Raw genomic sequence first — 20,400 nt, 5'->3', positions numbered from 1 at the left:
TTAAATATTTGCGAATACGGTAAAATCTTACGAGCGGGCAGCAGTCCAGCGCACGATCGGTGGGAGAGAGAAAAATCCCTACGCCCACTGCTAGGCTACAACGTACAGAAAAAAAAGACCAGCCCCTTTCAAATCTCTCTCTCTGTCTGTCTCTCTCTCTTCTGACAAGACCGTCAGGATCCGGCCAGAATGCCCGCTTCGGCGGGAGGCAACCGACCGGAGGAGCTTATCGAGAGGCTCGCCTCCGTTGATAGTGGCGTCCGCCTGAAAGCGCTGCGAGAGCTTAAAAATCAGATCATCGGCAATCGAACCAAAAAGCTCTCCTACATAAAACTCGGAGCTGTCCCCAGAGTTGCTGCAATTGTTGGCGATGACGACTCCGACGCCTTTCTTCTTATCCAATCCGCCGCTGCTCTGGGCAGTTTTGCCTGTGGAGTTGATATTGGCGTTAAGACGGTTCTTAAGAGTGGTGCTTTCCCCCATCTAATGCGAATTCTCTCCAATCAGGATGAAAAGGTTAAGATCTCTCGCAAAGTCTCTATAACTATCACCTCTTTTACTCTTCAGACTCTTATAGAAGTATTTCGCTTTTGCGAATATTCGATGTATAATGGATAATTTTCACTCTTTTATGCCAAACTGAATATTTGGTGCCGGTGGGACCTTTGATTGGGACTTTATGTTGCATTTACGTAGAACTATGATCCGAAAGTTTGAGTTCAAGCAGAATTTCTCTCTTTTTATTAAGTACGAAGATGAAGTGGATGTTGAAAGGGCAGACCAGGTAAAACAGGTTGTGAGAGTTGGAAACGGATGATTAGGAGTAGGTATTGTGGAGGAAGAAAATTTCGTGTTTGATGATTTTTCCATATATATTTTTTCTTTTCTTTACTTCAACCATATGAATGTGTAAGCAGTCCCATGGGGATGGCATGCTAAAGCTATGGGATAAAAACAAGAAGACATTATGTTTAGTCCATATGAATGTTTCGGCTGCTTGAAGTATTTGAATTCTTTCAGATAACAGTTGTTCTAGCATATCTTTATGAGCCCTTTCGGTTGTTTACAGGCATTAACTCCTACAAATTGGTGCTTTCACTTACGGAGATTCAATGTTTTTATTGTGAGATAGATATTCAGTCGACATTCCATGTCACAGGTGTTCATGTAGAACCTAATTTAAGGTTAATTGGATTGTGGGAGTAAACTATTAGGAAGATCCTAGGAATTGGCATTTTTCTCTAGATAATATCCTCTACTAGGCTGTAAGCAGATCAGTGATGCAGATTGATCTTTTTTATTACAAGATTGCATTATTATAGTTGAAATCAAAGCACAATTCAGCCTATAGAAAGTCACATAACAGGGGTTAATGCATGGAAAAATAGATCTCCTAGGCAAAAAGAAAGTGAAAGTTCATTTCAGGGTGATCCAGTTTCCCTAGATTATATGCTTTGTTTGTCTTAATGTGTGTAAATAGCAAAATGTAAAAGAAAATTTGGGATAATTTTTTATTTAAATCTATGGTTGGGGTAGAGGATGGCATCATCATATACCATTTCACTTTAGAAAAAAGTGGAACTCCACTTCATAGGATGGAATTTCACTTTCTCTAGTTTTTTTCATAATCAGGGTGATTCACTTTCACTAGGTCAACTCCACCCTAACTTTCTATGTATGCTAACTCATTTTAGGCTTTTTCACTAGAGAATTTCCTCCAGTGTAGGTTTTAAAGTGGTTCCATGGTGCTGGCTAACCTTTTGGAGCATACTCTTATCTATGCCCACCAAGATCACTACTCTTCAGAGATGTCTCACTTCTTATCTATCACTGGCATGCTTATACATTGTACTTTTTGCTGGTTGTGAAATTGTTTGTTACATATTGGCATTGTCGCCAACCTCAGATTCTGTTGATTGCTTCCCATTTGGTAAACCATGAGGTGAGAAATAAACATTTCATGAGCTTTTGAGCTATCCAATGTTCCAACTAATTAGGAGATGTTTCATTAACATATTGGAACTTACACAATCAACAGAACTCAAAACCATTATATGACGTAAAGTTTCTAGTAGTCATAATCTCATGTAATTCATAGAATGGATGCACATGGCCAGTACTATTTTTTTTCAGTAAATACTGATATTGCATGGTTTACTGTCTCTGGTTTGTACTGCTGAAGACCTAGTGCATAAACTATTGGGGTGACCAGTACGAACTCTAACCAGCCCATACGTCCTAATGGAAGTTATCTAAAGGCATATGTTGGTCATAACAGGTGGGACTTATAGTGAACTGGTTAGTTCTTTTTTCCAAAAAGACCCTATTAAAGCTTTGCAAAAGTACAAACATAGTTGCAATTAACTCTGATCTAGAAATCAGTATCGACTGCCTGAAATCTTTCATTGTATCATATATCTTTCTGACTTTTTGCTAAAGGGACAACCTGGTGCCATGAGCTTTTTACTTACCCATGAGTTATGCGGGAGTCCTGTCACTAGGGTCCTTTAAATGTTTATGGGACTATCTTTTCATAGGAATTGAGGGGTACTAGTTTTTGTTTTATTTGTCGCATATTGAGGTTTTTTGTTTTAAATTAGATTGTCAACCTAACTAATATGCACTTTCCAAATATTATTCAATAATTGAATCTCTGAAGAAAAAAGGGTGATACGTAACTAAAAATTGTCTGGAATCAAGTGAATTATTTTCACTATTATTGAACTATTTTGATCCAATGGTGTTAGAGTTTTGACGGTTGTAGAGCAAAAACTTTTTTTAACAAGTGCTACTTGGGTTTCAGCTCTAGATTAAGCGGTTAGTAGGGAACTCTTCTATGACTTTGTATTGACATAATTTTTATGTACATCCAGATTCTTTAGCAAGTTGTAATTTTCAGTGTCACTTAGATGCCTCCTTTGGTGTAGATCCTTGAAATGGATCTGAAATCTGAGTTAGCCTCATTCTCAGAGTATGGCAGTCTATGATGGTACACATTTGGTTTAGGAAACGATGGTTTTTATTGAAAGTCTCATTTGAGATGATCGCTGTAGGAGGATATAAACAAATCAAGAACTGGGCCAAATACTTGAAGGATTTATTGATCATTCAAAATAAAAAGAAAATATTGAAAGACCAACAATAATGGAATGCCATTGAGCATGATGCTTAGACAAGAGTACAACTGATAGAGTAGACAAAAAGAGAGCTGCCTTTCACTTACAGATACTAGGAAAGAGTACTCTATCAGTCTTTTCTTAAATTTTTCCCACTTAACTCTCTCTTTCTCTCTCTTTCTCTCTCTTTCCTATAGTTACTTCTTTGGTTGGTGAAGCCAAGATATTGGATCATGTTACAAAAATATTTTCTTTGACGAAGGACTAATTTAAGATTTAGGCCTTCTAATTGGACTTCTTCTGGATTCAGTTGTGCAAAAAGGGCTAGAAGAGAGGAGAGGGGACTGGTCCTGCCTTTTCTAGTGGTTTGAAATAATTAGATTGACCCTTGGTAGAGATTCTTAATACATGGCTAAGTTGGACGTTCCCAATCACTGAAATTTACTAGTTAGCTAGTCTTTCTATTTAATTGACCTCAAAGCAAAAGTAGGAACTTATCTGGTGGTTGGCTTGTTGTTATCTGATGAAGATTATGCTTGCTAGAAGTCATTTTATTGTTATCTGGTACATTGCTAGAATCATGTGTTACAATCCCGGTGTCAAATGCCTAGCCAATACAACCCAAAAGACCGGTCTGTTAAGTGCGGAAAGCCAAGTACCTAACCCAGGTGGACCAGGGGTGGACGGAACCTAACCCAAGTGGACCAGAACCACCTAGCTCTGACACCCACAGTTTCCGTTCCTTATTGCTTCCGCCGGGATTCAAACGCGGAACGTGGTGCCCAACTTTGATACCATGTCAAACGTCTAGCCAATACAACTCAACAGACCCGTCTGTTATGTGCAGAAAGCAGAGTACTTAACCCTGATGGACCAGGGGTGGACCGGAACCACCTAGCTCTGACACCCACCGTTCCCATTCCCTACTGCTTCCGCCGGGATTTCAATGCGGAACATGGTGCCCAATTCTAATACCATGTCAAATGCCTAGCCAATACTACCCAAAAGACCAGTCTATTAGGTTGTATTGGCTAGGCGTTTGACATGGTATCAGAGCTGGGCAATACGTTCCGCATATGAATCCCGGTAGAAGCGGTAGGGAATGGGAACGGTGGGTGTCAGAGCTAGGTGGTTCCAATCCACTTAGGTTAGGTTCCGTCCACTCATGGGTTAGGTACTTGGCTTTCCGCACTTAACAGACCAGTCTGTTGGGTTGTATTGGCTAGGCGTTTGACACCCGGTTGCATGCAAAGGAGGGGGGATTGCATGTAAGAGAAGTGGTTGTTTTTACATGGGTTTGGCTACGCTATGTGTCGAATTAGGGGTTAGGTAGAATGGCCCTAGGAGATGAAGGAAGGGTTCATGGGTTTGGTAGGGTATGGAGCTAGGTTGACGGAAGAGGAAGCACAACTGATGACAAGAGAGTTTGAGAAAGGGGATTGGCTAGAGATAAGGCTGGAGATGTCTAAGGAGATGGGGAAGGATAATTATGAGTTATGGGAGGTTGGGAGAGCAAATAAGGGAGGTGAGGTTAGCTTCTCCTAAGATGTAGGGAGGCAGGTTAACTTGGGCGGAGGTGGACCTACGGGAACTCTAGGGGTGGAGATGACACTCGCAGTGATGAATTAGTGTAAGTGAGAGAATGAAGTGGCGAGATGAAGTGGCTTAGATGGTGGGTATGTGATGAGGGTGTAGTCCATGGTTGGGTGAATTATTAAGGAGGTGGGATGACTCAACTAGGGAGGTGACTATGGGTTCTCGAGGGTGAGATGGCCGAGATGGAGGAACGAAACTTGTGGGTGGAGGGGGATATGTAGGTGTAGCCCAAGTGTTAACCAAACTATTGAAGGGAAGAGTGACTAGGCTAATGAATGGATATGGGTATGGCCATGCTAAATAATGAAATGAATGGGGGATAGTATCAAGGGCTCTTGCCGTTGCCAAGGGCCATCCTCCTTGGGGAAGCTCTTAGCTGGCGAGACTCCATGCGTTGGATAGAAACCCTTGAATTGGGGGTGAGCTGCTTTATGACTTCTTTTATTTTAGTCAGGTGCTTAAAGGTTGGTCGAAGCCAATAGGGTTTTTTTGTATTAATTGAATGAATTACAAGGCTCATAGAGCTTAAAATTTATAAATTAAGGACTGAATCTACTTCTACACTCTTCTCCATGTGGGACTAATGGTTTTCACCTTTAGAAAACATCTTTCTCTAACATTTCTCTGGGCATTCTTGCCCATGCTTAGTTGGTGCCACCTTCTAGAGCTTTCTCTTAGACATTTCTGTCCCTGCTTGGTTAGTGCCACTTATCTATGCAATCTTTTCACACTTCTGCCCCTCTGGCATGGCACCACCTGTCTTCTCCTCCTTGTGAGCCTCATATTCCATTCTATACTCTTCTATTTGACTTAAATAATATCTTAAGACATGTTCTTACAGAGCTCATGCAGGAGCGTTGTTCTCTTAGTTTCCTATCTACCTCTCGTTGGTTACATGGCCTCTCTCTATACATATTAATAGAGGGTTGTAACAGCATGTGCCCAGGCCTGCCAATGCCTCTACAGACAGACTGGGTGTGATTGAATCAACTTCTCGGATTTAGTAGTTATAAATTCGAATTTGTAATTGTTTGCTCTTTTTTCTATTTTCATTATTTGTTTCTGGCTACCCTTTCTCTCGTGAAGGTTCAGCTCTTTTATTATACCCTCTACCTCTAATAATAAATTTCTCTCAACTTTAAAAAAAAACGTTTTCACTGTTGTACTATTGGCAGTTATAAATGTTTCAAATAACTTACCTTTTGTCATGGAAGCTGTATTTCAAGTGGTTTAAGTTATTGAACTCGTGGAGGGAAAAACATCCGTTACAATATTAAACTCAAATACAATCTCAACAATTTTTTTGTCTCCTTGCCAATATTAATTCATTAGCTAAGTCATGCGTCCGCCTTACAACTAATGTGAGTTTTTTCAATATACTGGCCTTCACACACTGTCAGTTCATTTAGCCTACTCTGTATCATGAAGGAAGGCATCTTGTTAAAAAGATTAATTTTGGAGAGGCAACGCCACAATGTTCTTGTACTGATGATCACTTCAGAGCTGGTGTAGATTTTCTCAATATACTAAATTGGACTGTAACTTCCTACATCTTTTTTTTCCGTTGTCACATATTACATGTAACTGTTTTCATTTTTGTTATGACAAATAATTTATTTGGTTTTCTTCCCAGAAAAGTATCACTATGGTTAGTTTAACTTTCTCAACTCCGTAGAATATGTTGCTGGACTTTCCAGGTTGTGGATTCTTCTGCACGTGCTTTAAAAATGATATTCCAATCAAAGTTGGCTCCTAAATATGACTTTCTCGAAAAGAAAAACATGGACTTCATCCTCTCACTTCTGAACAGTTTCAATGAAAATGTCACTGAACTTGCCGCAAGTATCATTGCACACTCTTGCCAGACAGATGCTGAACAGAAGGCTTTATCTGAACAAGGGGTTCTACAAAAAATTATGAACTTACTCACGGGTTCTATAAACCAGAGGGATGCCAGTTTAGATGCTCTTGCTGCAATTCTCAGAAACAACTCCGAATTGATATCAAAATTTGCTGGCTTTGACAATGGAAGAAGAACTTTAAGTCCTATTATGGAGTTAATGAAGGACAGATATCCTCGAACAAGGCTACTGGCTTGTGTGTGTTTGACAGTTATTGGGCAGGCTTCTCCTTTCCACCTAGAAGAATTGGGTGTCAAAAAAAAATTAATCCCTGTATTAGTTGAGCTTCTAGAAGAGCCTGGGCTGCCGGGGGATGATGCACCTTTCACTTTAGCCAATCTAGTTGCAGGTCAGGAGGAATTACAAAAATTAGCATTTGATGCAAATGCTGTTGAAAAACTTTGCAAGTTTCTGCAAAAAAGTACAGTACAGCCTAAACGTCTTGAGGGATTATTGCTTGCACTATCTGAGCTTTGCTCAAAACTTGAAAGCTGCAGAAACCAATTTATCCATCTTCAGGTTTGTTATTTAACACGCGCCAATTCCATCCCTAGTTTACTTTTCAACTTGGATTTTGTTGGTCTCATGTAGCTCCACAATGAGTAATAGCTGCAACCAGACAATCATATGCCACACATATTTTATTCATGAACAGCTTGGCAAGGTTGTAGAAGATTTTTTTCTCGGAAAGGAAAAAAGAAAACTTTTGTAGAAGAAGAGAGCTGTTTTAAAATTCAATCCTCCTCAGTTATGATTTACATGATGATGTGGATTTTCTTTGATATGCGCACTGTACTCAGAACTATGTTGTTTAATCATCATAGCTGCTCTGTAGGTTCTGCACATTGTTGTTGATGCTCTAAAGCATGATTCAACTGAAGTGCGCACTGCTGCATGTTACTGCCTTAGAAGTATTACTCGGTCAGTCAAGGTTAGGAAGAAGCCAACTTGCTTTGTGATACTTAGAAGTTCCTTGACATGTGTTCTTCTCATAACTGATAAAAAATAGTTCAGAGTTTGAGTGCAGGTGATTTTACCAATGAAACAATTCTCCTTCCTCTAGTCCAGCTTTTACGTGACCCATCAACATCTGTTCAGGTACTTGTTTTTTGCCTGTCCTTTTGGTTATACACATGGCTACTCACCTTCATGGACAAACAAGTACTCAATTTATATGTACTTATTTTCATCTGTAAAAACTTATATACAAACACAAATACATTCAAAACATTGATGGACTGAATGTCATTATAGAGTTCGAAGTTGTTATTAGTTATTAAATATAATGTGCTAGCATACCAATTCTGTACTCCAAATGAGTTGATTAAAGTGGATCTTGACTTTGTTTGCATTGTATCTAGATCTTGGAGTTCAAACCTAATTTTGGGGTTTAAGAAAGAGCATTTGCCGTGTTAAACACCATTTCCCATTGATGCCTCAACTGACTTCAGATTTTCTTATTGCCTTCAAAAGGTTGTTCTACTGAACACAATTTTCATCTAATGTCTCATATAATTGGAATGTAATCTCTTTTGAGTACAAATTGTGTTACTCTCTCTCTCTCTCTTTGTTTTCTAAGAAAAATCCTACCATGGGTAATGAACATAATGTACTGATGAAGAACAATGTTTCTATGATGCATTTTTGGGTATTGATGGTGTGTAAATTTTCAGTAGCCTCCTATGAATGTTTTTTTTTTAAATGGCCTCCTATAATGTTGTCAAAGTTCCTCCTCTCCTGCCAGCTCCTTGGGTGCCAGCCTGGTGAAGAAGCTTGTTGCCCCTAGAGAGGAGGGCTGGGGGTCTCACATTTATGAGGGTAGACGATTGTGAATTCCATGTGCAAACTGTATGGAGCTGTAGAAGAGAGCAGTGACCATATCTTGCTTCATTTCAAGTTCAATAAGTCAATCTGAAATGCTATCTTCCTGATATTTGACATTCCAATATGCATGCCTAGCACCTTTTAGTCAATTGCTGCAACAATGACACTCATGCCTGTCATTATTCTATTGAAAGGCATTGGGGCCTGTTTGGAACCCACAGAAAAGAAAAGAAAAGAAAATGGAGAGAAAAGTATTTTCTGTTGTTTGGCAGCAGAGAATCATTGAGAGAAAAGAAAATAAGAGAGAAAATCACTTTCTTAGTTAATAAAATTTCTCTCTCAAAATGATGGAATTTGGGAAGAAAAGAAAAAGAAACTTGAGAGAAAATATTAATCATCAAAATTTTAAAATTTACTAATTTTCTTTTCTTTTTCTTTTTCCACGTATATCCAAACAAGAAAAAATATATTTTTCTTTTGCTTTCTCTCTCATTTTCTATGGGCATCCAAACAAGACAACAGAAACCTCTTTTCTCTCCACTTTCTGTGTTCCAAACACACCCTTAGGGAAGGAAGGCAGAGCAGCGGTCCCCTGCTACTTATGGGTAGAGAGACAAAACTATTGAAGGCAAGAGCAGCTTGATTTGTGGGAGAAGGGGGGAAGGGGTCATTGAAAAATCAATACATAGTATACTGCTATGGGCAAGCAGTTTACATGGCTTGCCTCCCTTTCTCTCCTCTATTATAAGGAAACTTTGGAGGAAAGTAGTTCTCTTGAGTGCTCACAAGGCCCCTACTGTAGATGAATGGCAGACCTCCTCCCTCCCCGCCCTCCTCCATCTTGGCTGAAACTGAACTTTGATTTTTTTAGCAAGCTAGGCCCTGCGTTGTTGGGTGGGTCTTTCAGGACAACACTGGTCAGGTTCTTCTTGCTTTCTCTCGACCAGCTGAGCTTTGTGGATCAACTGAATCTCAATCGAGAACTCTTTTGGAGGGAGTCAGATGTTCAAACAAAGCTTTGAGGAACCCCTAGCAGTGGAAGATGACTTGGCTTTGGTTATTGGCTGGGTAAGCAAAAAGGCCCTGTTGTGGAGCCTTAGGCAGGTATTTGATGAGATTTTTTATCTCACCTCAGATGGCATATTGCCTGGAGCAAAGTACCCAGATCAGCAAACTCGGTGGCTGATCTATTTGCCAAAGCTGGTGTGTCTAAAGCTTCCCTTACCTCTGAACCTTCTCTTGATCTCTAGATTGGTTTTAGCCCAGCTTGTACTTTATGTTGTACTCTTTAAGTTTCCACTGCTATGTTAATAAAAGCTACTCGCCGTTTTCAAAACAAAATAGTGTGCAAATTTTGAGAAAATTTTCTCCAATCAGCATCAAATTTCTTTAGCAATTGAAGGGATTAGTGGTGTGGCTAAGAGAAGGTTCATGCCATTATTGGTATTGGTTTTTTCTTTTCTTTTTTCCCTTGGGGGTGAGAAGTGTTAGTGTTTCTTGCTGTGAACTGTTAGAAGCCAGAAGAGGGGATGCAGCATAATACCGTTTGTTAAGCCTATGAGTGATTGCTTTTAACCAAATCCCTGTAAAGCAAGAGATCGTAATATTAGTTTATTGTGTGTATTTCTTTTTCACAGGTAGCAGCCCTTGGGCCAATAAGCAATATTGCAGTTGATTTCACCCTTCGTAAAGCAATCTTCATCCAGTGTGGCATTGTAAACGAGCTTGTTCAACTTTCACAATCAATGGATTCGGTACCCAGGTTAAATGCTGTATGGGCATTGAGGAACTTGATGTTTCTTTCAGATAAAATGGGCAAAGAGAGCATTCTTCTTGAGCTGACAATATCAACATTGGCAAGCTTGATCTGTGGTAAGTAAATGTTTGTTTTCTATTTTGATGGACGCCTGGATTTCTGAAGTAGCTCTGAAGATAAATTGATTTTGGTCGTGAGTAAACTGTTGTCATCTCTTTTGCTGCTGCTGCAGCTTGCCTTCCCAAAACAACTGACAAAGGTGGTCCTGCGTGATCGCCATGAGAGCTATTCAGTCTTTTATCTTATAAATATTCTTTTCCCTTTCCCTGTTTATCTTTGTGTACTTGGTTGCATTTTTGAAAGCAAAATAATCCCTGTTGCTTTTAACAGATCCAGAGCTTTCAGTTCAAGAGCAAGCCCTGGGTCTTGTATGCAATCTTGTTGATGGGTCTATGGACTCTATTGAGTATGCGTTTGCAGAAGATGGTAAAATCATAAAAGCTGTTGCAAGGCAAGTGACAAATGCAACCGATCCAGAAGTCTGCATCCAGGTTCAAGCTCCATACTAAATTTGTTTCTCTTGCTGCATTAACTGCATGAATTGCAACAAAATAATTTTAAATATGCCAGTAATACTATTTTGAATCAGATTTTTTTTTTTCAAAAACTGCATGCTCAGTTAACCGTTTGTGATCTGTAGCACATGTATGCTGTATATTTTACCTCCATTGTGGGCCATCACACCCAGTTACTTATTTCTATTGTATGTGCTAGAGATTTCGCTCAATTCATATAGTATTTGGAGAGTGTCTAATCGGAATCATGTACTAGATTAGGACTGAAAATCTGGTAATTATTTTATGTACATATCAAATTGACTAATACTGCTGACCATTACCCAAAATGATGGGTGCATTTTGCTTGCTGAATGTTACCTGTCTGGTTTGTCCTGGCCTTGAAGGACTCATCGTATAGTTTTATTATGATTTCAATCTGAACAAATTCCTGTAAAGAAAATCCCATTTCTTAAGATTTTATGTTTCCAGTAAATTTTTCTGTAATCATTCGGAGCAGTTATTTAACCATCCTCTCTTCAGGGGATGTATGTGTTTAGCAACATTGCGGCTGGGAGTGAACTCCATAAAGAGGCACTCATGACTCACATCATTCCACCAGAATCTAGTGGTGGCAACCTGCCTATAATTACTAGCCATTTGCGAAGTAGTGACAGCAGACTCCGGACGGCCTCTGTATGGTGCATTGTAAATCTCACTTACCCCGAAGGCACAGGCGCATCAGATCGGATTGCAAGATTGCGAAATACTGGGATTATTGCTCAAATAAAAAGCATGGTTAACGATCCATGCCTGGATGTAAAGGTTCAATGCTTCACGATCCTTTACTCTACGCCCACACATTCTTGTTTTGTGGTTTTGCATGCAACTCATCTATTCTATTTTCTTGTGTTGCAGTTCCGTGTGAGAACCGCTCTTGAACACTGTACAACTTTTGTAATTCCTTGCTGCAAAATTATTGGCTATGACAGGAAAGAATGAATTGAAGCAAGCTTGTTACCCCTGATTGAAGGCCTAATGTTAAAGGCTTCAGTTTCGAAAGTTTCAAGTTTCTGGTAGGCGAAAGGAGACTTTGTTTCTTCTGCTTGGGAAGTTGGATAGCTACAGGAAGTGGTGGCTAGTGCCCGTTTTGTGCCTGAAAGTGTAAACGAGTCTATCAGTAGCAGAATTATATGTATCTCGAGTATAAACATTCCATTTTTGGTATTAGGGTGCCCTATTGTATATGTACAATATTAAAAAAAAAAACTGTCATCTGTATGCAAAACATAGTTTAACCACGAAGATCCTCTGTTATTAGTTTTGAGATTTAAGTTAGGACTTTTTTCTCTCCTCCCATTAAACGCAAAGACTCGATCCGACTTAGTGGCATCTATTATCAGTGAATTGATTGTTCAGTCTCGAAATCTACATATTTGATTTCCTGGAATCATCTCCATTAACAAGAACACTGCAAACCGGCTCTGAAGCTCTTAGTTCTAATCGAAAAGTCAAATTAGTCCCCAGCTAGTCCGTGGTCTTGTGTTTATTATGGCCTTTGACGCATGATTTCACCAAGCTCTTCAAACCCTTTTTGCGCGGGTTCTTCGTCTCCTGCTTCTCATCTTCTTCGTTTTTCCTCTCGTTCTCTATTTCTTCCTCCATCTGCAAGCTCATCTGCACGGCCAAACCAAACCAAACTGTCAGGTTAGCCCAGTAGGATTCATAAACTGCCAAACGCCGTTAGTTACCTTGAACACCCTTTCCTCCAGCTGCATGACGCGATCGATTAGGTTTCCCTTGAGCCGTATCTCCATCAAAACAGCGTCCATGGGACGGCAACGCTTCTCAAGGCTTTTGGGCGAGGAATTAACGGATGAGTTGCCGCCGTCGCTCGTCAAGATGGTTCCAGTTCCACTGGAGGGAGACGAGGGACCGGAACTTCTCGCAGATGCTGATTTGTGGCCGGTCTTTAACTCTTCCAAGCACCCGATCTGCTCCCGGAACAAAATTGTAAACACTTCAGTACTCAAAATTGAATCAATCAGAGAAAATAAACAGTGTAAAAAAGGAAGACGAAGAGTACGTACCATGTAATCAAGCCGATCGAAGCGTGAAAGAATGTTTTCTTCTCTGAAAGGCATAATGGCGGAGGCGATTGTATTCAGGAAGAAGGTTAAGCTGATACGGGTGAGTAGAGTAGTGAAGGGACAAATGGAGAGGCTCTTTATGATCGCGGTGGAGCGTCATGGCGGTTGGAGAAGACTACAGAGATGTATATCAGGAAGAGACGTGGCACATAAATGGTGCAGGTACGTGGAGAAAGCCACGTTGGAGCCCTACCGCAAGCAACGTGGAATGCAGTTAACCGCGAAAGTCAAAATATTAAATAGACTACAAATTTTAAATCGTCGCCTGAGAGATTCGAACTCTCGCGGGGAAACCCCATGTACTTAGCAGGCACACGCCTTAACCACTCGGCCAAAGCGACTTGATGGTATTATTTCAGTGACAAAAGGATTCAAGGTTTGTCAATTAATGCAAGTCCTCTCAATAAATAAATACTACTATTTTATTTAAGAACATTTAAATTAAAAGTGAAAATATGCCAAGATAGTGCTCAACTTTGTCCCGTTGAAAGCATTTTTGCCTCAAAATTGGTCCAAAATGTTTAAAGTTCTCTTGATCGTTAAAGCATAAAAACGTAGAACAAGTCCAAAAATGATTAACTCATTTATTTCCACAGGAAACTACAGCTACAACCATTCCATTGATTCATTCCTCCTGCTAAAGATCAAGGACGAACAATCAACGGCTCATTACTCATGCCACTTCGGTCTCTCACACGTGGATTTCAATTGACCATCTGTGCATCTCCTTCTCTGGAACAGGGAGACACAATTCCACGAGTCCGTTGTCCGGGTTGTAGCCCAATTCCGTGTCCACAGCGTCCACCGTGCATTTGAGCGGCCGTTGGGACGAGTAGGCGCCGAACCGGCCACTTCCGCGGACTGTCAGAGATATGGTTGCCGATGAGGCGCGCTCATTGCTAAGAGCGTTGGAAACCTCTGACGCTACTTCGCCGTCAAATGCCTCTGCGTTCTCGTTCGTTTTGGCTTCAAATTGTTCCACAGCTCCACTTGTGTTGAACATATCCAGAAGCCCGATGGGTGCGAAGGAGATTGCGGGAGTGATTTCCTGGAACATTCAATATTTAGTTAGAGATGTTTTTGCTCCGGACAAACCCTACTTGATACAGCTAACAGAGACTACTTTACCTTTACAGGGCAAATGTGGTAAAGTTCGTATTCGAGAACTTTAAGTGTGACGGGCAATGAAGCACTCTTAGGGACGCGAACTAATTCTCCTGAAAAGGGGCAGAACCTCGATGAACCTCCGTTTTATCTAAATCAATAAATTAGAACCAGTAGCTTCTCACAGAAAGCTGACCTGATTTGTAGGCGTAGATCACCACCTGACCATTCCATTCCTGTCCCGCTACTTGATTAATGAGATCCACATCAAGGGCTCGGACGCAGTCGGTGAGGGTCCCAGGATCGGCGTCATGGATGCGGGTCTTCTTGGCAACCTTGCACCACCCAGCACCTTGGCAATTGAACACGCCCACAACCCCCGTGCACTTGTTCACATTCCATATTTTGAGCAAGCTGCAACAAATCGAGTTATTTTTCAGTCAAAACTACTATTTTTTCTACATATAATTTTCCTCAATTAAGAAGCTTAAGAGGCACACCTCTTTCCATCTCTGGCAGGGTCCGCAAAGAGGCAGTCGCGGGTAGGCCGGCCAGGGAGTTGGGCTCGTAGCACAGATCCATCAGGAAGGACAAGCTTCTTCAATAGCTCAAAGTTATGGTGGCCAGGTTTGTCACTGTTTGGATCAGAAAATGCCGGGAGGCGGGAGGGTAAGTAAAATTAATCGCAATTAATTCGAGGTTTATTGTACAGAAATTAAACCAGGCTAAGCAACCACCTGACGTAAATCGGACAACCACCGACAGCTCGAGCAGCGGCGTGGTAATCTGCAGCTGGATGTAAACTCTGCAACAAAATCGTTATTTCGTTATGACAAATCAATTTTTTTTATGTAATGGACAAGCGACTAGCCAAATTCGAAGAATGAAGTACATACGTGGAACATATCCCAGTCTGGTTGCATGAATTCTCCGAGGAAAAGAGTGTTGTACGCGACAGAGGAAATGTGGATGGTATGAGAAGCTGGATCACGCGGGTAGAAGTCGTCCGACGCCCTCACTACTGCAGTCTGCTTGGCACTGTACAAACAGCAATCTCTTTTTCAATCCGGAAGCGCCATCCGACATCAATGACAGTAACTTTAAAGTTTTTTTTTTTTTTTACCTGTAGATGCCATCCGTGTTATGACACATACATGCGATGCAGCCATTGTCAGGGAAGTTTCTGGAAATGGAAGCTTCAAGGGCTTGGTGGTAGGCACGCGTAAGAGCTACACGACCACCGTGGCCAGAACCGAGAGTCTCAATGATGTTTTGCACATCGACTTTGACGCCATCGACTCCGCAGGAGGCCAAGTAGGCATGGAGCTCGTTGTAGAAGTTGAACACCTTCTTGGGGTGAACCAGGCCCAGTCCGTGGACAGAGAGACTGTCCATCACAATGTCCGGCTGATTGCCCATAACTCCAGGAGACTGCACCGGGTATGCAAGGGCAGTGTCATAGTGCTCCATGCCAGCAGCTGCTGGCTTAACACCGCCCCAGTACCCCGCCAAGGCATGCCACACGTACACATACCTGCACACGTACCACACATAAGACAGGATTTAAACAACCGAGTCCGGGATGGACGGGACTCAACTAGGAAAGGATCAAAAGGACAAGAACCGGACTTACTTTACGTCGTGTTTTTGCCTCGCTTCCTCAACCACAACCTTCAGACCGGGAACTTTGTCGTTCGTTCCGTTCTTTTGGAACTTGTCGTTCTCTTTGATTCCCGTAAGCCTGTTAGCGAACCTGTAAAATAACAGCCAAATAAACCCCTTAGTTCTGATCTTCTTTTCCGACGTTTCCTATATCTATCTATTAACAAAACAATGCTTACTGTGCTCCTTCTTGAACAGCGCAACCGGACTCCTTAGCCTCGTTACCGATCTGTTGCCAACCGTCATCTATGATAAGGAAACGCGGCGGAACCCCTCCCTCCGACAGACTGAAAGTGCAAATCTCAAGTTACTTTGACGGCAAAAGAAAGATGAAAAAAAAAAAAACTAGCTATGCTTTGGGGTCTCCAGCAGCACTTTGTGAATCGTTCAGGTCACTGAGTGAGTAGCGTTGCAGAACTCAGAATTACTGCAGGACCGGAAGGGGCAGAAGTGGAAATTAATGAACCAGAAAAGTTAAGGGAATCCACGGTAAAAAAATTGTCTACTGGATTCACATCGCAAAAGGATTTTGCGCTTTTGGAATGGTACGCGTCAGCGATGTCAGGTGCGGTGTCCTTTGCAGACCTTTCGGCGCAAAAGTTCACTCGCTGACAGACTCCATGTGGTTCTCTGTCCTGCGCTTTCACGTGTCAACTTTGCATTCGCGGGTGCTCCTCATTTTAGGGGATATACGAAGACGCGTATAAACTATATACGCGTATGTTACCTGTAAATACGACACGAAACAAAAAGAGTTTTCACCTTTTGAGACCATCATCGACGCCCTCGGCAGTGACGTCCGTGTAGAAAGCATCCCACGTGCACCAGCCGAACCAGTCTACGAAAGAAGGCAGCTGCAAAGGCACGAAACCAATCTATTCAGATCACGTGCTATTTTTAGTCGAGGAAAAGCCTCTATTAGGTGTTCCTCTTTAATTTGAAACTCATGATATTGTCCGATGAAAAAGAAATCAAAGGAAATTCACCTTCTTCTTCTCACGGTGGACGAAGGTTTGCATGTGTTTCTCCACTGCTCTGTTTTCACATAAAACCATTTTAACAGTCAAGAATATTTAGTAAATATGAATTGAAGTGAAAAGGAAGCCATTCAAACTACCAGGCGGCGTTGGTCCAGAATCTTGAATGTAGACGAGAACACCGAAGACTAAAAAGAGAAAAAAAAATAAAAAAAAAGTCGAAGATGTTTGAAGTCTTACTTGACAGCCTGTACAATCACTTCGAAAGGATTGGTTCCAGCGTGCATATAAACCATGCAAAGGCCTTGGTTAGTCTCAACAGCTGAGTCTCCTGCAGGAAAAAAAGACAAGAGATCGTTTGGGTCCTTTTTTCTAACGCCACCTCTTCTTCTTTCTCTATTTTCTGTAATCCTAAACTTGTAATCAAAGCCTAAGTTGCAGATAACTATCTGCGCTTGAGTGGAGTGACAACAGCGCCCTCCACCGATCTTCCAGCTGACGTTATGGGTACAAACTGTTGAATTGAGACATTAACTCACCACTCTCGAGACAGATCTCGATCTCATTGTTCTCATTGCCCTGGAGGACGGCTCGGAACTGCCCTTCTAGGAGCGGAAGCAACACAGTGTAGATGGTCTGGGAATCCAACTCCTCGGAGCCATCGACGGGCTCCGTCCCATCCTTGCTCTCGATGAGCATGAATTGGGTTTCCAAGGGGACCTCCTTCCCGAACATTCCCATCCTCTGGGTCATCCACCACAACTTGAATCGGAACAAGCACATGAACCGAAGGCCCCTGTTCAATTAAAGAGAATGCATTAGATCGACAAGGGAAACCCCTGATTTTTCTGACGAAAGAAAAAAAATGTCGAAAAATTGAAACAACTTACTCTAAGGTCCCCATTGGGAAGACATGGATGCTTTTACTGTTGGAAGCCGTTGCACCTACGAAGGCCCCAGAGACGAGGTCACCAGAGCCTGGAGTGAGAACGATCGAGTCCGGCACGCCGGTGAGAATGGTCTTCCCGTGCACCACCAGATTGCCATCGTTGATGGAAATTTTCGGCGTCACCGTCATCTTCGATTCCTCCTGTTACAAAATATCGTTGTAAATCAGAATTTAAGCATCAGCCGAGAGCTTCAAAACATATTGGGGTAAGACGTATTTCACATAAACTGACTAGGGTATTATCGTCATCACGTGACCGCGCACGGGAGTTGCACAGATGAGACGAATTCCATGAGATGCGTTGACTATTCACGCAAACTCACAGACCATGGTGGCCCTACATTACTTCGACTCGTTTTTAACGATCTGGATCGTGGAATAATGGTCTACCAGCCGGGAAGAGTTTTTTTGTAAATTTTCTTTTACCTCCGGGATTGGCTGGATTTTTGTTTTTTTCTTTTCGTCTCTGTGAAAGCCCGACCGCAAACTGATTCTTTACTTTCCCGCTACCTGTAGCTCTCTTTCTAAATTTATGACTTTGATCCTCACCTAAAATAATGGAAAGAAATGGGGAGTTCACGACTTGGACGTCTTGAGCAGGTAAACCAGAAAAAGGAGATCAAGCACACAGATCTGGACATTAACAAGAACCTAGAACATGGCGGTAATGGCCAATCGTAATATCTGTGTCGGCGTCCAATTTTGAAAGGCCACAGGTATATATATCACTGGGGAGCTACTAAGCAAAACATTATTAAACAGTAACAGGTAAGAAAATACAACCGGAGATCTTCCTCAGAAAAAAAAAAAAAAAAAACAAATAGCAGACAACAAGGATCAATAGGAATAGGTTGGGGAAATTTCCTCATACTTCAGGAGCAAAATAAAAAAATGACATACAAGTTGTTAAACGATAATTAGATTTTTCAGAGAGTAATTCCAGGAGGTGTGCGAAGAAGCGTCTGTCTTTCTGGGCACATCATAGACAAAACATTGAGAAATACTCCAGAATTAGCAAAAACTGGCAGTCCAAAAGAGGAAGGGGAATCCTTATTATAGTTTTAATGAGGTATCATAAAATCATTTTCTGCTGATTTATATACTCAATTAGGCAACGGTCCAAGGATACCGGCAGTCCTGATCGGAACTTTGCACAGATAAAGAAAAACAGCATCGGAAATCCCCTAGCTAATTCCACATCTGATCATTTCTCATTTTCTCCCGTTTCATTTCTTCGACAGGAGTTAACCAGAATCAACCAAGAGATAGTGGTGCGAATCGTTCCAGATGGGATCTTTTATATGCCACTATAGTTCTTAATGCATCTACTGGCAGTTCAAATCTAAAATGAAGAAATATAACCGTATCAGGGGACCGCCACCGTCTTCATTACCTGGAAAAATCCTTCGCCGAACGAACAGAAGCTCTGCGCTCCGACCGAGGAAGGTGCAGAGAAACTCAAGAACTAAGGGAAAGGGCAACAGAAGAGGAAAACCTAAGCAACAAGAAAAGATAGACTCAGTAGAAGCGCATTTCACAAAGGAATGCTTCTTCTGTCAAGAGATTTCAGCGAGAGTTAAGAGCACGAACTACCGCCGGTCCCGATGCTGAAAGAATACCCCAATCCGGTCACTTATATACTCTTCCGGACGTTAAAGGTCGAGCATCTTTAAACCCCAAGACGTCGTTATAGAAAAGCACGTGGCACTCGGTAAAATCGGTCGGTCGGATTTTGCTGCGTACGCTTTCGTCTGTAGGCGTATTATTTAATCACATGTCGTCCTAGGGCTTGCAGCAGACAACCAAAAAACCGCGAGCGAGCTCGTCATTACAAATGCGTGAACTCGCCGTGCCGAAACATCACTTAACGGCACGTCGGCGGCTTTTTGTCAAAAGAAACGGCAGACGGAACAATTAACGACATCTTAACGGTAAAAAGGCCACGTGGGATTATGCCACCATCACGTGATCAGCCGTGCTCGAGCAGAACACGGAACTAGTTTAAGATCTTATGGACGGAAAAAAAAGCACGAGAAGTAAAATTATCATCTCACAGAATCTCGTTTCTAAGTTATCAAAACGTCCAGCCAAGTGGGTCGGGGAAGCTCCGAAAAAGGACGACGTTTGCCACGTCTGAAGAAATCCAGTTGGCGCGAAGGGACAAACCAACGTAATAGGTTGGCGAGGACACTGTTCCGTGTGAGCCGTTGATCACATCCCTTGAAGTCTGGAGTCGGTTGCCATGTCAGCTTTGGCAGTCAGCAATGGCGAAAACGTATCTTGTTAGGCAAGACGAAGCAATTAAAAGTCGCCACGTTTTGCATGACACGTAGGATCTCGCGTTTTCGGCGCCACGGGATACGGTTCTCGCACCTTCTCCGTTTTTTCTCCACGTACGATATATCGGTCGATTCCTTGTGAGAAAAAGCGGAAAGGGGCAAAATGGTTGGCGGTTAACTTAGGCGAAGCGTTCGCGGTTTGTCTCCCCTCGACTAGGACGGCCCATTAGATATTTTTGTAGTCTTTCTTTCCGGTTAGAAAATGAAAATCCCGGTCCGTGTTCAAGATTCAAAGAACCAGACGGCCATGGCTTACGCCCTTCTTGTCCTATCATGATTCCTCTCAGACAAACGCAGCCGTGATTGAGTCACTGATGTGTAGTGGCATTGGAAATGTCCCTTTCTGTTGGAATAGCAGTTCAATGAGATTTTACAGTGGGTTGAATTTCCGAGGAAGGTCCTTATGCTCGCTTTTCGATTAAGAATTAAGAGAGGGTGTCAACGGTCCCTGCTGTTCGGGGGGGGGGGGGGG

At 41.9% G+C, this 20,400-nt stretch overlaps 3 protein-coding genes and 1 non-coding gene across 5 annotated transcripts; 1 reads left to right on the top strand and 3 right to left on the bottom strand.

Moving 5' to 3' along the window:
- Positions 1–116: 116 nt before the first annotated feature.
- On the top strand, positions 117–12,096 carry LOC137941880 (uncharacterized). Its single transcript, XM_068787487.1, has 8 exons — positions 117–516; positions 6,410–7,132; positions 7,449–7,544; positions 7,628–7,711; positions 10,075–10,309; positions 10,584–10,744; positions 11,291–11,572; positions 11,666–12,096. Exons 1-8 carry the CDS (start codon positions 190–192, stop codon positions 11,747–11,749), a joined length of 1,992 nt encoding a protein of 663 aa, XP_068643588.1. The 5' UTR covers positions 117–189; the 3' UTR covers positions 11,750–12,096.
- A 4-nt stretch (positions 12,097–12,100) lies between these two features.
- LOC137941881 (uncharacterized) lies at positions 12,101–12,990 on the bottom strand. Its single transcript, XM_068787488.1, has 3 exons — positions 12,838–12,990; positions 12,499–12,741; positions 12,101–12,424 (listed from the first exon to the last, which is right to left on the bottom strand). Exons 1-3 carry the CDS (start codon positions 12,889–12,891, stop codon positions 12,275–12,277), a joined length of 447 nt encoding a protein of 148 aa, XP_068643589.1. The 5' UTR covers positions 12,892–12,990; the 3' UTR covers positions 12,101–12,274.
- Positions 12,991–13,156: 166 nt separating this feature from the next.
- TRNAS-GCU (transfer RNA serine (anticodon GCU)) lies at positions 13,157–13,238 on the bottom strand. The gene has a single exon. It is a non-coding gene; the product is annotated as a tRNA-Ser (tRNA).
- A 223-nt stretch (positions 13,239–13,461) lies between these two features.
- Positions 13,462–19,181, bottom strand: LOC137942227 (probable galactinol--sucrose galactosyltransferase 2). Of its 2 annotated transcripts, none has more exons than XM_068787932.1 (15): positions 18,983–19,181; positions 17,531–17,730; positions 17,180–17,436; positions 16,881–16,971; positions 16,650–16,698; positions 16,426–16,517; positions 15,843–15,950; positions 15,635–15,754; positions 15,125–15,535; positions 14,898–15,039; positions 14,739–14,806; positions 14,502–14,636; positions 14,198–14,415; positions 14,026–14,114; positions 13,462–13,945 (listed from the first exon to the last, which is right to left on the bottom strand). In XM_068787932.1, the coding sequence occupies exons 2-15, from the start codon at positions 17,716–17,718 to the stop codon at positions 13,589–13,591; spliced, it is 2,325 nt and encodes a 774-aa protein (XP_068644033.1). In that variant the 5' UTR covers positions 17,719–17,730; positions 18,983–19,181; the 3' UTR covers positions 13,462–13,588. The 2 variants fall into 2 exon arrangements, with proteins under 2 accessions (XP_068644033.1, XP_068644034.1); XM_068787933.1 differs by lacking the exon at positions 18,983–19,181 and adding an exon at positions 18,016–18,171.
- Between the last annotated feature and the right edge of the window lie 1,219 nt (positions 19,182–20,400).

This window comes from Aristolochia californica, unplaced genomic scaffold (genome assembly GCF_029961685.1).
Source record: "Aristolochia californica isolate CCGP_79_NKW_82.1479 unplaced genomic scaffold, dmAriCali1.0.hap1 SCAF_9, whole genome shotgun sequence".
NCBI lineage: Eukaryota > Viridiplantae > Streptophyta > Magnoliopsida > Piperales > Aristolochiaceae > Aristolochia > Aristolochia californica.
Note: the sequence above shows the minus strand (reverse complement) of the source record. Positions and strands in the feature narration are given on the sequence as shown.

Bases quoted from the DNA above. Each gene is read 5' to 3' on its own strand.
- LOC137941880 (XM_068787487.1), top strand. From the start codon at position 190: ATGCCCGCTTCGGCGGGAGGCAACCGACCGGAGGAGCTTATCGAGAGG. The intron at 7,712-10,074 runs GTACTTGTTTTT...TCTTTTTCACAG, and splicing joins ACCCATCAACATCTGTTCAG to GTAGCAGCCCTTGGGCCAAT. The intron at 10,310-10,583 runs GTAAGTAAATGT...TGCTTTTAACAG, and splicing joins ATTGGCAAGCTTGATCTGTG to ATCCAGAGCTTTCAGTTCAA.
- LOC137941881 (XM_068787488.1), bottom strand. From the start codon at position 12,891: ATGCCTTTCAGAGAAGAAAACATTCTTTCACGCTTCGATCGGCTTGAT. The intron at 12,742-12,837 runs GTACGTACTCTT...TTCCGGGAGCAG, and splicing joins TCGATCGGCTTGATTACATG to ATCGGGTGCTTGGAAGAGTT. The intron at 12,425-12,498 runs GTAACTAACGGC...TTGGCCGTGCAG, and splicing joins TGGAGGAAAGGGTGTTCAAG to ATGAGCTTGCAGATGGAGGA.
- LOC137942227 (XM_068787932.1), bottom strand. From the start codon at position 17,718: ATGACGGTGACGCCGAAAATTTCCATCAACGATGGCAATCTGGTGGTG. The intron at 14,807-14,897 runs GTATGTACTTCA...ATTTTGTTGCAG, and splicing joins CAGACTGGGATATGTTCCAC to AGTTTACATCCAGCTGCAGA. The intron at 14,416-14,501 runs GTGTGCCTCTTA...GATTTGTTGCAG, and splicing joins CCTGCCAGAGATGGAAAGAG to CTTGCTCAAAATATGGAATG.